This window comes from Rutidosis leptorrhynchoides, chromosome 4 (genome assembly GCF_046630445.1).
Source record: "Rutidosis leptorrhynchoides isolate AG116_Rl617_1_P2 chromosome 4, CSIRO_AGI_Rlap_v1, whole genome shotgun sequence".
NCBI lineage: Eukaryota > Viridiplantae > Streptophyta > Magnoliopsida > Asterales > Asteraceae > Rutidosis > Rutidosis leptorrhynchoides.
The window spans coordinates 48,093,310-48,104,572 of NC_092336.1; the positions used below are offsets into that span (position 1 = coordinate 48,093,310).

Consider the following 11,263-nt stretch of genomic DNA (forward strand, 5'->3'; position numbering starts at 1 on the left):
TCAAACGCTATCTTTCCCATTCAATTCACTGAATCTCAATCGGTACCTTGATTCTCATCACATGGAATTCTTATATCATCGATCATTTTTTATCGATGCGATTCTAAATCATCAACATCACATACTTGTCTGCCGAATCATCAACATCACCGAATTGTCTACCGACGACATGAAACCACCGGCGCCGTTAAACAATCGCCGCTGACAAATAACCGTCGCCGCCGTAAGTGAACATGAAAACATATCGTAAAACATATGTTTTTATAAATACTGAAAGAGAAAATTGGAACAAATGCTTGAACGAGATCATCAATTCTGTGAAATATAGCTTAAATCATGAATACTCGAATTAGAAGTATATGATTTCGCAGTTTTTAGGGTATGTAATTTAGTCATCTTTCTTATTCTTATTAGCTTTTTTTTTTCTGTGTTTTTAATTATTATACATATTAGGGTTTTATCTGTTTTATTCTTATTACCGATTCTGTTTATATATCTTTCTAATCGGTATAAATAAATCTAAATTAATTTGTCCAATTTAAAATCGTTTTTTGCCTAGGTTTTGCATAAATGTCAATCAATTTGTATATATCCAACATAAGTTTTGCATACTGTATGTGGCTAATGGTTAGGGTGGAGATGGCATCACCGTTGCTATGTAACTGATTATAGGTTAATATTATGCTTCAATTATCAATCGGAAAGTAATATCATCTATGATGATGCTTTGTATAAAATCGATCATTTGTTCCTGAGCAGCTAAACATATCATAGAAGCTTCAATAGATTTTATGTTTGTCATACACTAATACTATTATAAATATGCAGGAGTTCTTTTGTGAAAACTGCTGATTGTTGTATTTTAATATGTTACTTTTGATTCTGATTGTGCAGATCATGATATATGTTGTATTCACATAAAGTTCCAGCGCTATAGAATCCAAGAACAGTGTTAATGAGTCTTCACCTTCACAAATGATGGTTGATAATGATGGTGGTTGTTTATGTCATGTAGCTTGCTATTCGAATAAAGACATTGTCAACTCGACTGATAAATCATAATGGCACGTCCACCTCAATGGATAACAACTTATGGAGAGTGGGTCGTTTATTGACTGAATATAAGTCATTTTAATGAGATGAAAGATTACATCCTGATGATGTTGTTTCCGATTTTACTCAATTTTTGTTTGAGTTGTATGTCTTCTAAACAGACTTCTATTAGACAACCCAGGTTTTAACGTAAAACTCATGAACCCGTTTCATATTTTACAAAGGTGGCTATCTAGACCCATTTACAGCAACTGAGTTAGCTGCCTCTACTATCCCTTCTATGTCTAAATGTATTTTTCAATTTATCAACCAGTTTATTGTTTTATATCCCATGGCTGTATGAGCTTCGAAAATACCAACTTTGACGCTGTCACATTCTAAATACGAATATTGTCTTTAATTTGGGTTGATTTTCCTTCAGGTAAAGAAAATGAGGAACTGGCTGCAACTTTAAGACCTGAAGGTGAGGTTAGCTTTTATCAGAGGTCGAGCCTATAAAATGGCCGACTTTAGTCTTGATCTAGATGATGCCGACTTGCTGAGATAGTGACCCATCATTGTTAGTTAACTTCACTTAACTTTTTGCATTCAATATTGCTTCGTTTGAATAGAGGCACCTGTTTTTTAATTTTTTATTATGTTTTTTATGGCGGTTAGGGTAGTGATTAAGTAGCTTATTTTGTGTGTTTTTTATAGAAGCATATACTGTTACTCATATCCATGATACTTATATTTCAGAATATGGTATTTGAAGATGTGTTTTGTAATATGTGTTATCTTAACTATTTGCAGGGGTAACTGATAAATTCATTATTCATTCCGAAATTGTTTTGGTGGTTCAGCACTTCAGCAGTTGTATCATCTAATGTTACAAATGATGTATTGAATGATGAAGCCTGAAGGTATATTTGAAAAATAGCATTTTTTTTTATAGAGGATTTTTTTTTTAAAGTTAAAGAATACTTTGTTTCATGTGTTTTTATTTTGTTTCTTGTTTCCTGTCAGGTATTACATCATATATCATGACCTAGGAGACTGCGGTAACATTTGTGGACATTTAATTGCTATATTTTGGTATGAAGAACGTGTCAATCCGTGTTCAAGAGAACGTAATACTCCGTATTTGGTATCATCAATGTTTTGAGGGTGGTCGTGTTTATCTTCCGACATAGACAAATCCTCCTGAATCATATATGCATCCAGCAGGCAAGTATGTCCTACACAGACTAGCACCTTTGACCACACCCCACCACCATCATTCGACACCTCGGTTAACCCTTATGGTAATATACACAACACACGCGTGTACAGATATTGAAAGGGGTAGTAGTAGCAATAACTTAATCAGATAAATAGGGCCACACACACACACACACATCTTCACCCAAAACAAATCTACAATCCAAATTCTAACAGAGTTTTCAACATGGGGTTAACTAAGCTATAGTTGCCATTGATTATAGGAAAATAGATGAAGTGTTTGTGGCTTTTCATGTTAACTGAGCTAAAAGGTGTATATTTGGGAATAATTTTGTGCTATGGGCTACTAGGCTGTATATTTGGGAAACAAAACAACTATCTAATATTTACAAAGTCTTCCTTTACATTTTTCATCATAGTAATACAGAAACACAATATAATTTTTTCTAAGAGATTTCAAGTCGGGTCATATGTGTCATACTAAAGCATACTAAAGCATAAATAGAGGCAAAAGCATTATCATAAGATGTCATACTTATAAAAGTGTAATTGTAGGTGATGGTACCACAAAACAAGCAACAAATGTCACAACCAAAAAAAGTTTTATAAGTGCTGGGAATGTTTTGAGAGCTAAAATTCGAAGACCAATATCAAGATGGAAAGAGATTATTCGAAAGCCATTGAACAAGAAACCCGAGCGATCAGCCATACATAAAAGCTACAGCGATCCAACTTCTCCGATTACGAACAACAATGGTGATTTGGGGTCCACAAAGATAATAATCGATGCTGAAACAGAAGTCATAAATATATTAAATTGGCCTGAAAAAGCGGTGGACGTAAAACCAAATATTATCGCTTCTGGTGTAAGGAGCTAAGGAACAATGGGTCAACCCAATTACTAAACACAGATCTTGGCGTTACCCAACAAGCTACCTATCATTTTGCCACCTTTAAGTTACACACTGTATGATGCAACATATGCTAATTCTTGAAGATATATTTTAGGTATGTAAGGATCGTAGTAAGCAGATGGTGGGGATATACATTTCAATATGGGTCCGGAAAAGGCTGAGAAGACGTATTAAACAACTTAGAAGTTGAACCAGTTGGTGTCAGGCTTATGGGCTACATGGATAACATGGTAAATAAGCTCGGTCTCAAGCTTTTCAAGATATTTTATAGGTGATTCGTTCAAGATAGCGGTGGCAATTTCAACCCAATAATTTAAAATTGGGTTCATATGGGTTATGTGTTATCTAATGAATGAAAATGGGGCAAGAGGGTTTTCAGATGAATATGGGTCCTCAAACCATTTCTTTTTTTATTTTTATTTTTGGAAAATTAAAGCAGCACAGTGAGAAAATTGATTTCCATGGTGAAAGATGCATTAAATCAACTTATGTTCATTTTATAACATTATGATTTAAATGACTACATAGTAGTTGTATTTTTCTATATGTTTGTAATGTATTTGGTTTGTTCATGGTTGGTAATGATTTTGATAGTGGCCTTAATTATCAGAGATGGTGGTTTGACTTTTAAGAGTCAGATATTTGATTTTTTTCTGTTATTTTTTGATAATATGGTGAGTTTAGTTTTGACAGGTTATGACTTAAATGGTGGTTTTGGTTTTTTGTGTATTTGGATCGTAGTTACACGACGAGAGAAATTTTGGGCATCTTTTGCATTTTGGTGATTAATAGTTATGATTGGTGGGATGTGATTACAAGGGTAGAAAGAAGAGATATTGTCTCAAATGGTATCTATTGGTGGGCCTTTTTTGGTATATATTGGTCGAATCAGAATGATCTGGGCATGTATGTTAATAATGGGCCGAAGTATACAGAAGACACGAGATGAGCAAACGGGATGGTTTGGAGATTCATAATTTATTGGCAATTTTAATAATATTAATCATTTTGTTAGTTTTGGTTTGATATTAGTCATTTTAGAGGTAATCATTGTACGTGTTTGGGACGTACACTAAAACATCCCCTCCTTTTTGTAACTGTTTAGTTTTTATTTTATATAATTTTTTCGAGGATTTGGCCCCTTTATTAAAAAAAAAAAAAAAATTGTTTTTAGTCTCTCATTGAAAAGTAATTTTATTTAAACTATATTAATTTTTTAGTATCATAGAACAATTAAATGAAATTTGGTAACAATGATTACAATCTAATATTCATTACCGTAGTAACGTTAATGACAACATCTTTTCAAATACTTGGATACTACATGAGCAATTTTGAATTTTACTTTTGATGTCCATTTGCAAACGTTTAATGTATTTGATAGTTTTCATTTATCATTAAACATGTAGATGGAACATGCATGAATTAACATAACGTTTACATGTATTTGATAGTTTTCTTTTATCATTAAGCATGTAGATGGAACATGTGTGACTTAACATATTGTTAGTTGCTGATACAACATTTACTTAATGTATAACACATACAACATGTACGAATACTAACGTATTATTATATCAATTTTTTATGCCACCGTGCAACGCACGGGCTATTAAAGCTAGTATAGATGACATTATGGATATAGATAACTATATGCATTAATCAGTGAATAAATAATCTTGTTTACTTTTTCTGCCGAATAAAATGACTGCATGATAAAATTGACTATTATACCCCTAAAGTAAATAATTTTTGTGTTTAACAAAACACTTCACTATCATTATCATTATACTATATATACTATATTAAATTACATCAACATTAATATTAACATATTATTGTAAAGATACAAGCCAAAATGCAGGAAGTACAAGTACTTGACATACTAACACCAACAACTCCGATAAGCAAATACTCCATAAATCGTTTAACACCAAAACCATCTCAAGTTTATATGAAATCTACTAATCTTTTGTTCTATAATAAATTAATAACTAGTTTAACCAATAGAAACAAGTATTTTATCAAGATGAGTACCATTCAACCAAGAACCCATCTTTTCGTGAAACCCATTTTATTGTAAATCTACTACGACTGGATTTTGAGAACTATCTGGAGATGGTGGTACGAAGAAGATGCAGTAGGTGGTTTGTTTTGGGGAAGTGGCCGGAAGTGACGGTGGCGGTGGAGGTTTCGATGGTGGTAGTGGGGAAGAGACGGTCGAAAGTGATGGAAGTGGTCGAAAGTGATGACCGGAAGTTATAACGCCGGGGAAGTGACAAACGAGTTCAATGGTCGGACCACCACTATTTGGTGTTTTCAGACAATGGTTAGAGCAATAGCAGATGTTAGTTCAATATGTTAAAGAATGTAAACAGAAGAAAGGGTAATGTGGGAAAAAAACAAGGGAAAGATAGCTATATGGGGAGGACACATGTTTTTCAACTTTCTGATAAAGGTGTCCAGGAAGACAAGATTAATAAAAAGTCCTAAATAAACAACCATTAGTTCTGACCGAAAAATCCATCCACTCAACTAAGCCCAATAAGTCCTTAGTAAACAGGCCCTTAGAACACTATATAAGAGCGAAATACTATGCCTATATGGTGACGCGGCTAAACTATGGTGAAGCGATTTTACGAGGCTTTTATACATTTGATTTGATACACTTTAGATGACTTTAAACAGTCCATTTGAGGAATTCCTTCAGGTAAATCTGTTAGCTTTTGTGTATTTGAGCCTTTAAGGATCAAACCTATTTATATGTAAATGATCGGATTTGACACGTCTAATCAGATGTTACGAGAGCTTTTAAAAATGTTACAGCAAGATGCAGTTTTCAGCTGTAACATTTTTTTTTTTTTGAACAGTATGATGTAGTTTTGGTTTAGTTCTATACCTAAAATTTTGAGTAGGTAACACCAACATATTAACTTCCCTCTATCAGATATCATGATAAAGTGCTAATTCATTTTATGAAATGAATATATGGTATAAGAGAGCTCCCAATGGAGTAAGACCTTCATTTTAGTCCAGGTCCGCCACATCAGCGCCACATTACCACTTCCTTCTCAGGACAAAACACTCCCAACCATAACACTCCTTTCTTCCCTTAATTAATTAAATGTACAAGTTTAAGAAGCAAAAAATACCACATTTTTGAGCATTCCTTCCGTCCAGAAATATGATTAAAAAGGACGATCAGCAGCACGAGATGGTGGGCGAGTATCTGGGCGGGACCTGGGCGCCTTTGCTGCCATCGGCTTCCTTGTGGGCGTGAGCCTGGACAAATAAAGAATTCTATGCAACAAAGTCATCGTAAACAAGAGATAGTATTCGGCTAGACATTCAGGCATCAATTAGGTACAAGGAAACATCACAGATAATGAAACAGCCATGTTCAAGACTGGAGCTCCGTACGATAACAAATAGTCGATAACAGTTAGATCTAGCCATAAAGTTTCAGCCTATCGAGATCAAAATTAGGTCTCCACAAAAACATTTCTAAGCCTCAAACCACTACGCTAAAGTCTACTCCTACTATAAAACCAAAATCAAACATAAATTAAATCACTATAACTAATCTCTAAAGTCTAAAAATTTCCATTTTGTACATTACAATCATTTCAACAACTAAAATGAAAAATTGAAATCAAACATATTATAAATATAAATACTTCAGATTAAGGTTTACCATGTTCTTATTCAACATAACATATCCTTACAGAATTCATAAATTGAAAAATGTATCATCATATAACATGAACCCTAATCTATAACACTCATAGTTCAATTACTTTCCCCAAACAATACACGAAGCCGATTAGCAAAAGTACCGGTAGAATCAACCGCAGCTTCAGCAAGAAGACTATTTTTAATAAAATCAATACGATCAGAAAGTGAATTTTGTTCTTGTTGTAGAGCAGCTGTATCTTCTTCAACATCTTTGATTCGATATTTTTGACCTACTGATCGCATGCTTAGTAGAAATATACCAGACATTGCGAAGAATTGAATGAAACTGTGTTTTCTTTTGATCGCGTTAGCCACGAAACCGAGCGATTGTTTTGGCGGTGGGACGCCGGCGGCTGCGGTGGAGTGCGACGGATCCATGGCAGTGGTTTTGGTTTGGATTTAGAAGTGTGTTTGTTTGTACTAGTATATTGTCTGATTGAGTTGGGTTTGCATTATGGGCTGGCCCAATTGACTGTTAACAAGGTAGTGAAAACTACATAAGCTGCGGCCTGCGAATATACATTGTTAATTTTTTTTTGGACACAACAGTCAGTTAAGTCACCCCGGGGCTTAACCACCAACGCGTTCCCCATCAATGCGTTCCTCTCTTACAATTGCTACACCCGCCCCCAACTGCATGCCCGAGCAGTGGCGGAACTTGAGATTTGTGATTAGAAGGGTGAACATAATTTTTTTTTAATGTAATACTTGAACATAATAAGCATCAAATCAACAATAAAATAAGATAAAGAGGCAAAAAGCGTCGAATTTTTTTTGTCTATATGTTAATATGCAATACGGAATATTAAGTTTAAAAGATAAAAGATGGATACATGCTAGTAAGAGATAGTACTTTGAATCCTTGATGTAAAAATTTGGGGTTTTTTACATTTTACAGGATGACAACAACAACAATACCCGATACCACATGAGTGGTGTATGGGGGAGGTGAGATATAGACAATCATTTCTTTTTCCGAGAATAAAAACAAGTCATTTCTTTACCCAGAGTGAAACACTCTCAAAAGTAGAGAAAATCATCTGTCCTCTATTCGACGGATAAAGAGATTGCTTTCGAATGGACCTCCGGCCAATAAGTAGGAATTTTTTTTAAAAAAAATTAGTAAAATAAAATTAAAAAATAAAATTGAGATAGTGACAACTCTTTGCTTTTTTGTGCAACTCACTTTTTTATATTTTGTTTTTGCAGTAGGGAAAAATCTAGAAAGGTGTTATAAAATATCTAGATTGTGTTATAAAATATCTAGATTGGATGTTAATTTTATTATTATTATATTTCTTGCATAGTAATATTTTATACTATAAATAGACATGTATGGTAACCATTTAAGGTGCACCATTTCTCTTGAAATATCAATATCAATATTTCTTCTCTCCTTCTTCTCTCTTTTTCTCTCTTTGTTCTTATAACCATTAAAGGTAGTTATAAGCCTACTGAATTATAACACGTTATCAGCACGAAAAGCTTAGTGTAATTAAAAGATATCTCAAACGATCACGAATCACTAATCAAGGTATGAAATTATTAATAATTTTCAGACTCGAATATATCAAATTTTGAACTACTAACATTTATATTTATGTTATTTAAGTTATATATGGTCGGTTATACCACCTGAATTATATTTCTGTAATCTAACTTTTACTAACTTCACTAACATTTATATTTATGTTATTTAAGTTATATATGGTCGGTTATACCACCTGAATTATATTTTCTGTAATCTAACTCTTATTAACTTCACTAACATTTATATTTATGTTAATAAGACCTCATGATTGTACGCAACACGTCATTTGACAACACGGTACTTTATGTACGCAACACGTCATTTGACAACACGGTACCATGGGTCGAGATTAATTCCGATCAATACGAATACGACGGGGTCTTTATATGTTATCTAACATTTATGATTACTTATGCAATTAATCATTATTTATTTCATGCATACTAATGTTTATTCTTAAATTTATAATTTTAAAAGTTAAAATAAAAAAATAGTTTGTATTTTTATTAAAAGTAAATCTTAAAAGTTAAAATAAGAAAAAGTAGTTTGTACTTTTATTAAAAGTAAATCTTAAAAGTTAAAATACAAAAAGTAGTTTGTATTTTTATTAAAAGTAAATCTTAAAAGTTAAAATAAGAAAAAGTAGTTTGTATTTTTATTAAAAGTATATCTTAAAAGTTAAAGTAAGAAAAAAAAGGGGATGGTAAAATGGAATAATTTTTTTTTGTCAAAAATGAAGTATTGAAAATGAAGTGGTCTCCTTCTATAACTAAAAAAAAAAAAATATATACTTTTATCAAATGAATTTTTTTGTGGCCGACAATTTCAAACACGAGTCCGTGTTTAGTTTATCAAGAATATCTCTTGTTTTGGTGAAAGGTCACGATCACGATATCAGGTGTTGTGAAAGAATTAAAAAATTGGTCAAGTGGCCTTTTTAAAAACTAAAAAAAAAAAATTTAAACAAAAAGTTTTTTTTTATATATTTATAATTTACGGGTAACGTAAAAAAAAGGGAAGTTTTTTTTAAAAAAAAAAAAAACAAAGAAAGTGTTTAAATGAGTTTTACAGAAAGGGGGAAAGCAAAGTAAAAAAAAAAACTTTTTTCCAAACAAAGGTAAATGAAAGTAGGACTTAATACAAGAAAAAAGTAAACATCTCCTAGACGTGATAAAATCTATCAATGATAAGTATTAGACTTGATGAGCTAAATGTGACAAAAATGTTTCAACATGTCTTATGTTAATTTTCTAAAATAAGTTATTATTATTCCGAGTTTAACACATATACATATGTTAATTAAAAACAACCTTTTTGTTCTTATGTAGTGTTGGGTTGCAATTTTGGTTGTATGCCATAATTCCATCGAGTAGAGTGACAATAGAAAACTTTTGATGATAATCAATAAAAAACTTTTTTCCAAACTTGTCAAATGTTTTGTTAAAAACGTGACCGTTGAAAAAAGGAGGTTGAATAATAAAACTTAAAAAACAAATTATTTTTTTAAGAGTGTGCATCAAAATGGCCCGTTTAATAATGGGGAGTAAAAATATAGTCAAATTGTTTCAACGAACAAGGGTTCAATTGGATGTCTCTTAAAAAAAATCCGCGGGTACGGGTGATGGATCCAATGGATCCGCATCCACGACCCGCGGGTGCTATCCCTAATTGTGACAAGTACAAATCAACTAAAAGTCTAAAAAATAAATGCTCTTATAGGGACCAAATGTTCACAATAATTGCCTAAGCTAGATATGAAACAAATAGTTCATAAAAAAAAAAAAGGTCGTTGTGCGTTTTCGGGATGATAGCCGAAATACACTTACAAAAGTAGGTCAGCCGTCAATTCTTTATGGCCATATCAACGTAGATCAATAAAATCATTTATGGTTTTGATAAAAGATTAATTAAAAATTAATTGTTTTTTGGTCTTGGATTCTCGGTAACAAAAGCAAAGGTTGTTTTTGGTTGCCACAACAAACAAGACAGAGGTTGTTGACTTTTGTTGTTAAACATGGCACAAGTAAACAATAACAATAGATTATTGTTTTTGAAAAGAATAATGATGCGTTAATTTTATTGTATAAAATAAAATTAAAAAAAATGGTTTTCATTGATGACTATGAACAAACGCAAACAAAGTGTTTGTGGTATTTGGTGATTAAAAAAAAGTGCATCTAAAGCTTCTACTGAAAATAATATGCATCTAAAGCTTCTACTGAAAATTAATGTGCAAGGTACAACGTATAACTATATGGTCAAATTCATTTGTGCCTTCGGAGTCACAAGTATATGATGTATATATATATTACTCAATTAACAAAATAGTAAATCTAAATTAATTCATATGAATAGTAAAACGAAATTAATTAATTTACTATTCACATAAAAAAGCGCATATGATAAGCGCATATGATAAAAAACGAATATGATGAAAAGCACAACGCGTATGATGAAAATCGCATATGATTAAAAGCGCATATGGTGAAAAACACAGCGCATATGATTAAAAGCGTATATGGTGAAAAGGATATATGATAAAAAAAAAAAAAAAAAACACATATGGTGATTAATGGAAAGCACATATGGTGATTAATGAAAAGTATATTGTGAAAAAGAATCACAAATGTTTCTTGAAAGAATTCAAGGTAAGATATATGAACCAATTCATCCATCATGTGAAGCATTTTGATAATAGACGCATCTAGCGGATGGTCTCATATTTGTATGTTATCAAGCCGTAATATGGCATTTGCAAAGTTTCTTGCACAAATTATTAAATTGAGAACACATTATTCTGATTACACCATTAAAAGGATGAGACTTGATA

The 11,263-nt window shown here is 32.1% G+C and overlaps 1 protein-coding gene and 2 long non-coding RNA genes across 3 annotated transcripts; 2 read left to right on the plus strand and 1 right to left on the minus strand.

Moving 5' to 3' along the window:
- Positions 1 to 32: 32 nt before the first annotated feature.
- Positions 33 to 1,959, plus strand: LOC139843971 (uncharacterized). Its single transcript, XR_011757770.1, has 3 exons — positions 33 to 379; positions 895 to 1,612; positions 1,846 to 1,959. It is a non-coding gene; the product is annotated as an uncharacterized lncRNA (long non-coding RNA).
- A 118-nt stretch (positions 1,960 to 2,077) lies between these two features.
- Positions 2,078 to 3,690, plus strand: LOC139840143 (uncharacterized). The gene is made up of 2 exons (XR_011757249.1): positions 2,078 to 2,259; positions 2,809 to 3,690. It is a non-coding gene; the product is annotated as an uncharacterized lncRNA (long non-coding RNA).
- Positions 3,691 to 6,849: 3,159 nt separating this feature from the next.
- On the minus strand, positions 6,850 to 7,312 carry LOC139904091 (uncharacterized). The gene has a single exon (XM_071886025.1). The coding sequence runs from the start codon at positions 7,278 to 7,280 to the stop codon at positions 6,957 to 6,959; it is 324 nt and encodes a 107-aa protein (XP_071742126.1). The 5' UTR covers positions 7,281 to 7,312; the 3' UTR covers positions 6,850 to 6,956.
- Positions 7,313 to 11,263: the final 3,951 nt, after the last annotated feature.

What these genes read in the sequence shown, in the direction of transcription:
- LOC139904091 (XM_071886025.1), bottom strand. Translation starts at nt 7,280, where the DNA reads ATGGATCCGTCGCACTCCACCGCAGCCGCCGGCGTCCCACCGCCAAAA.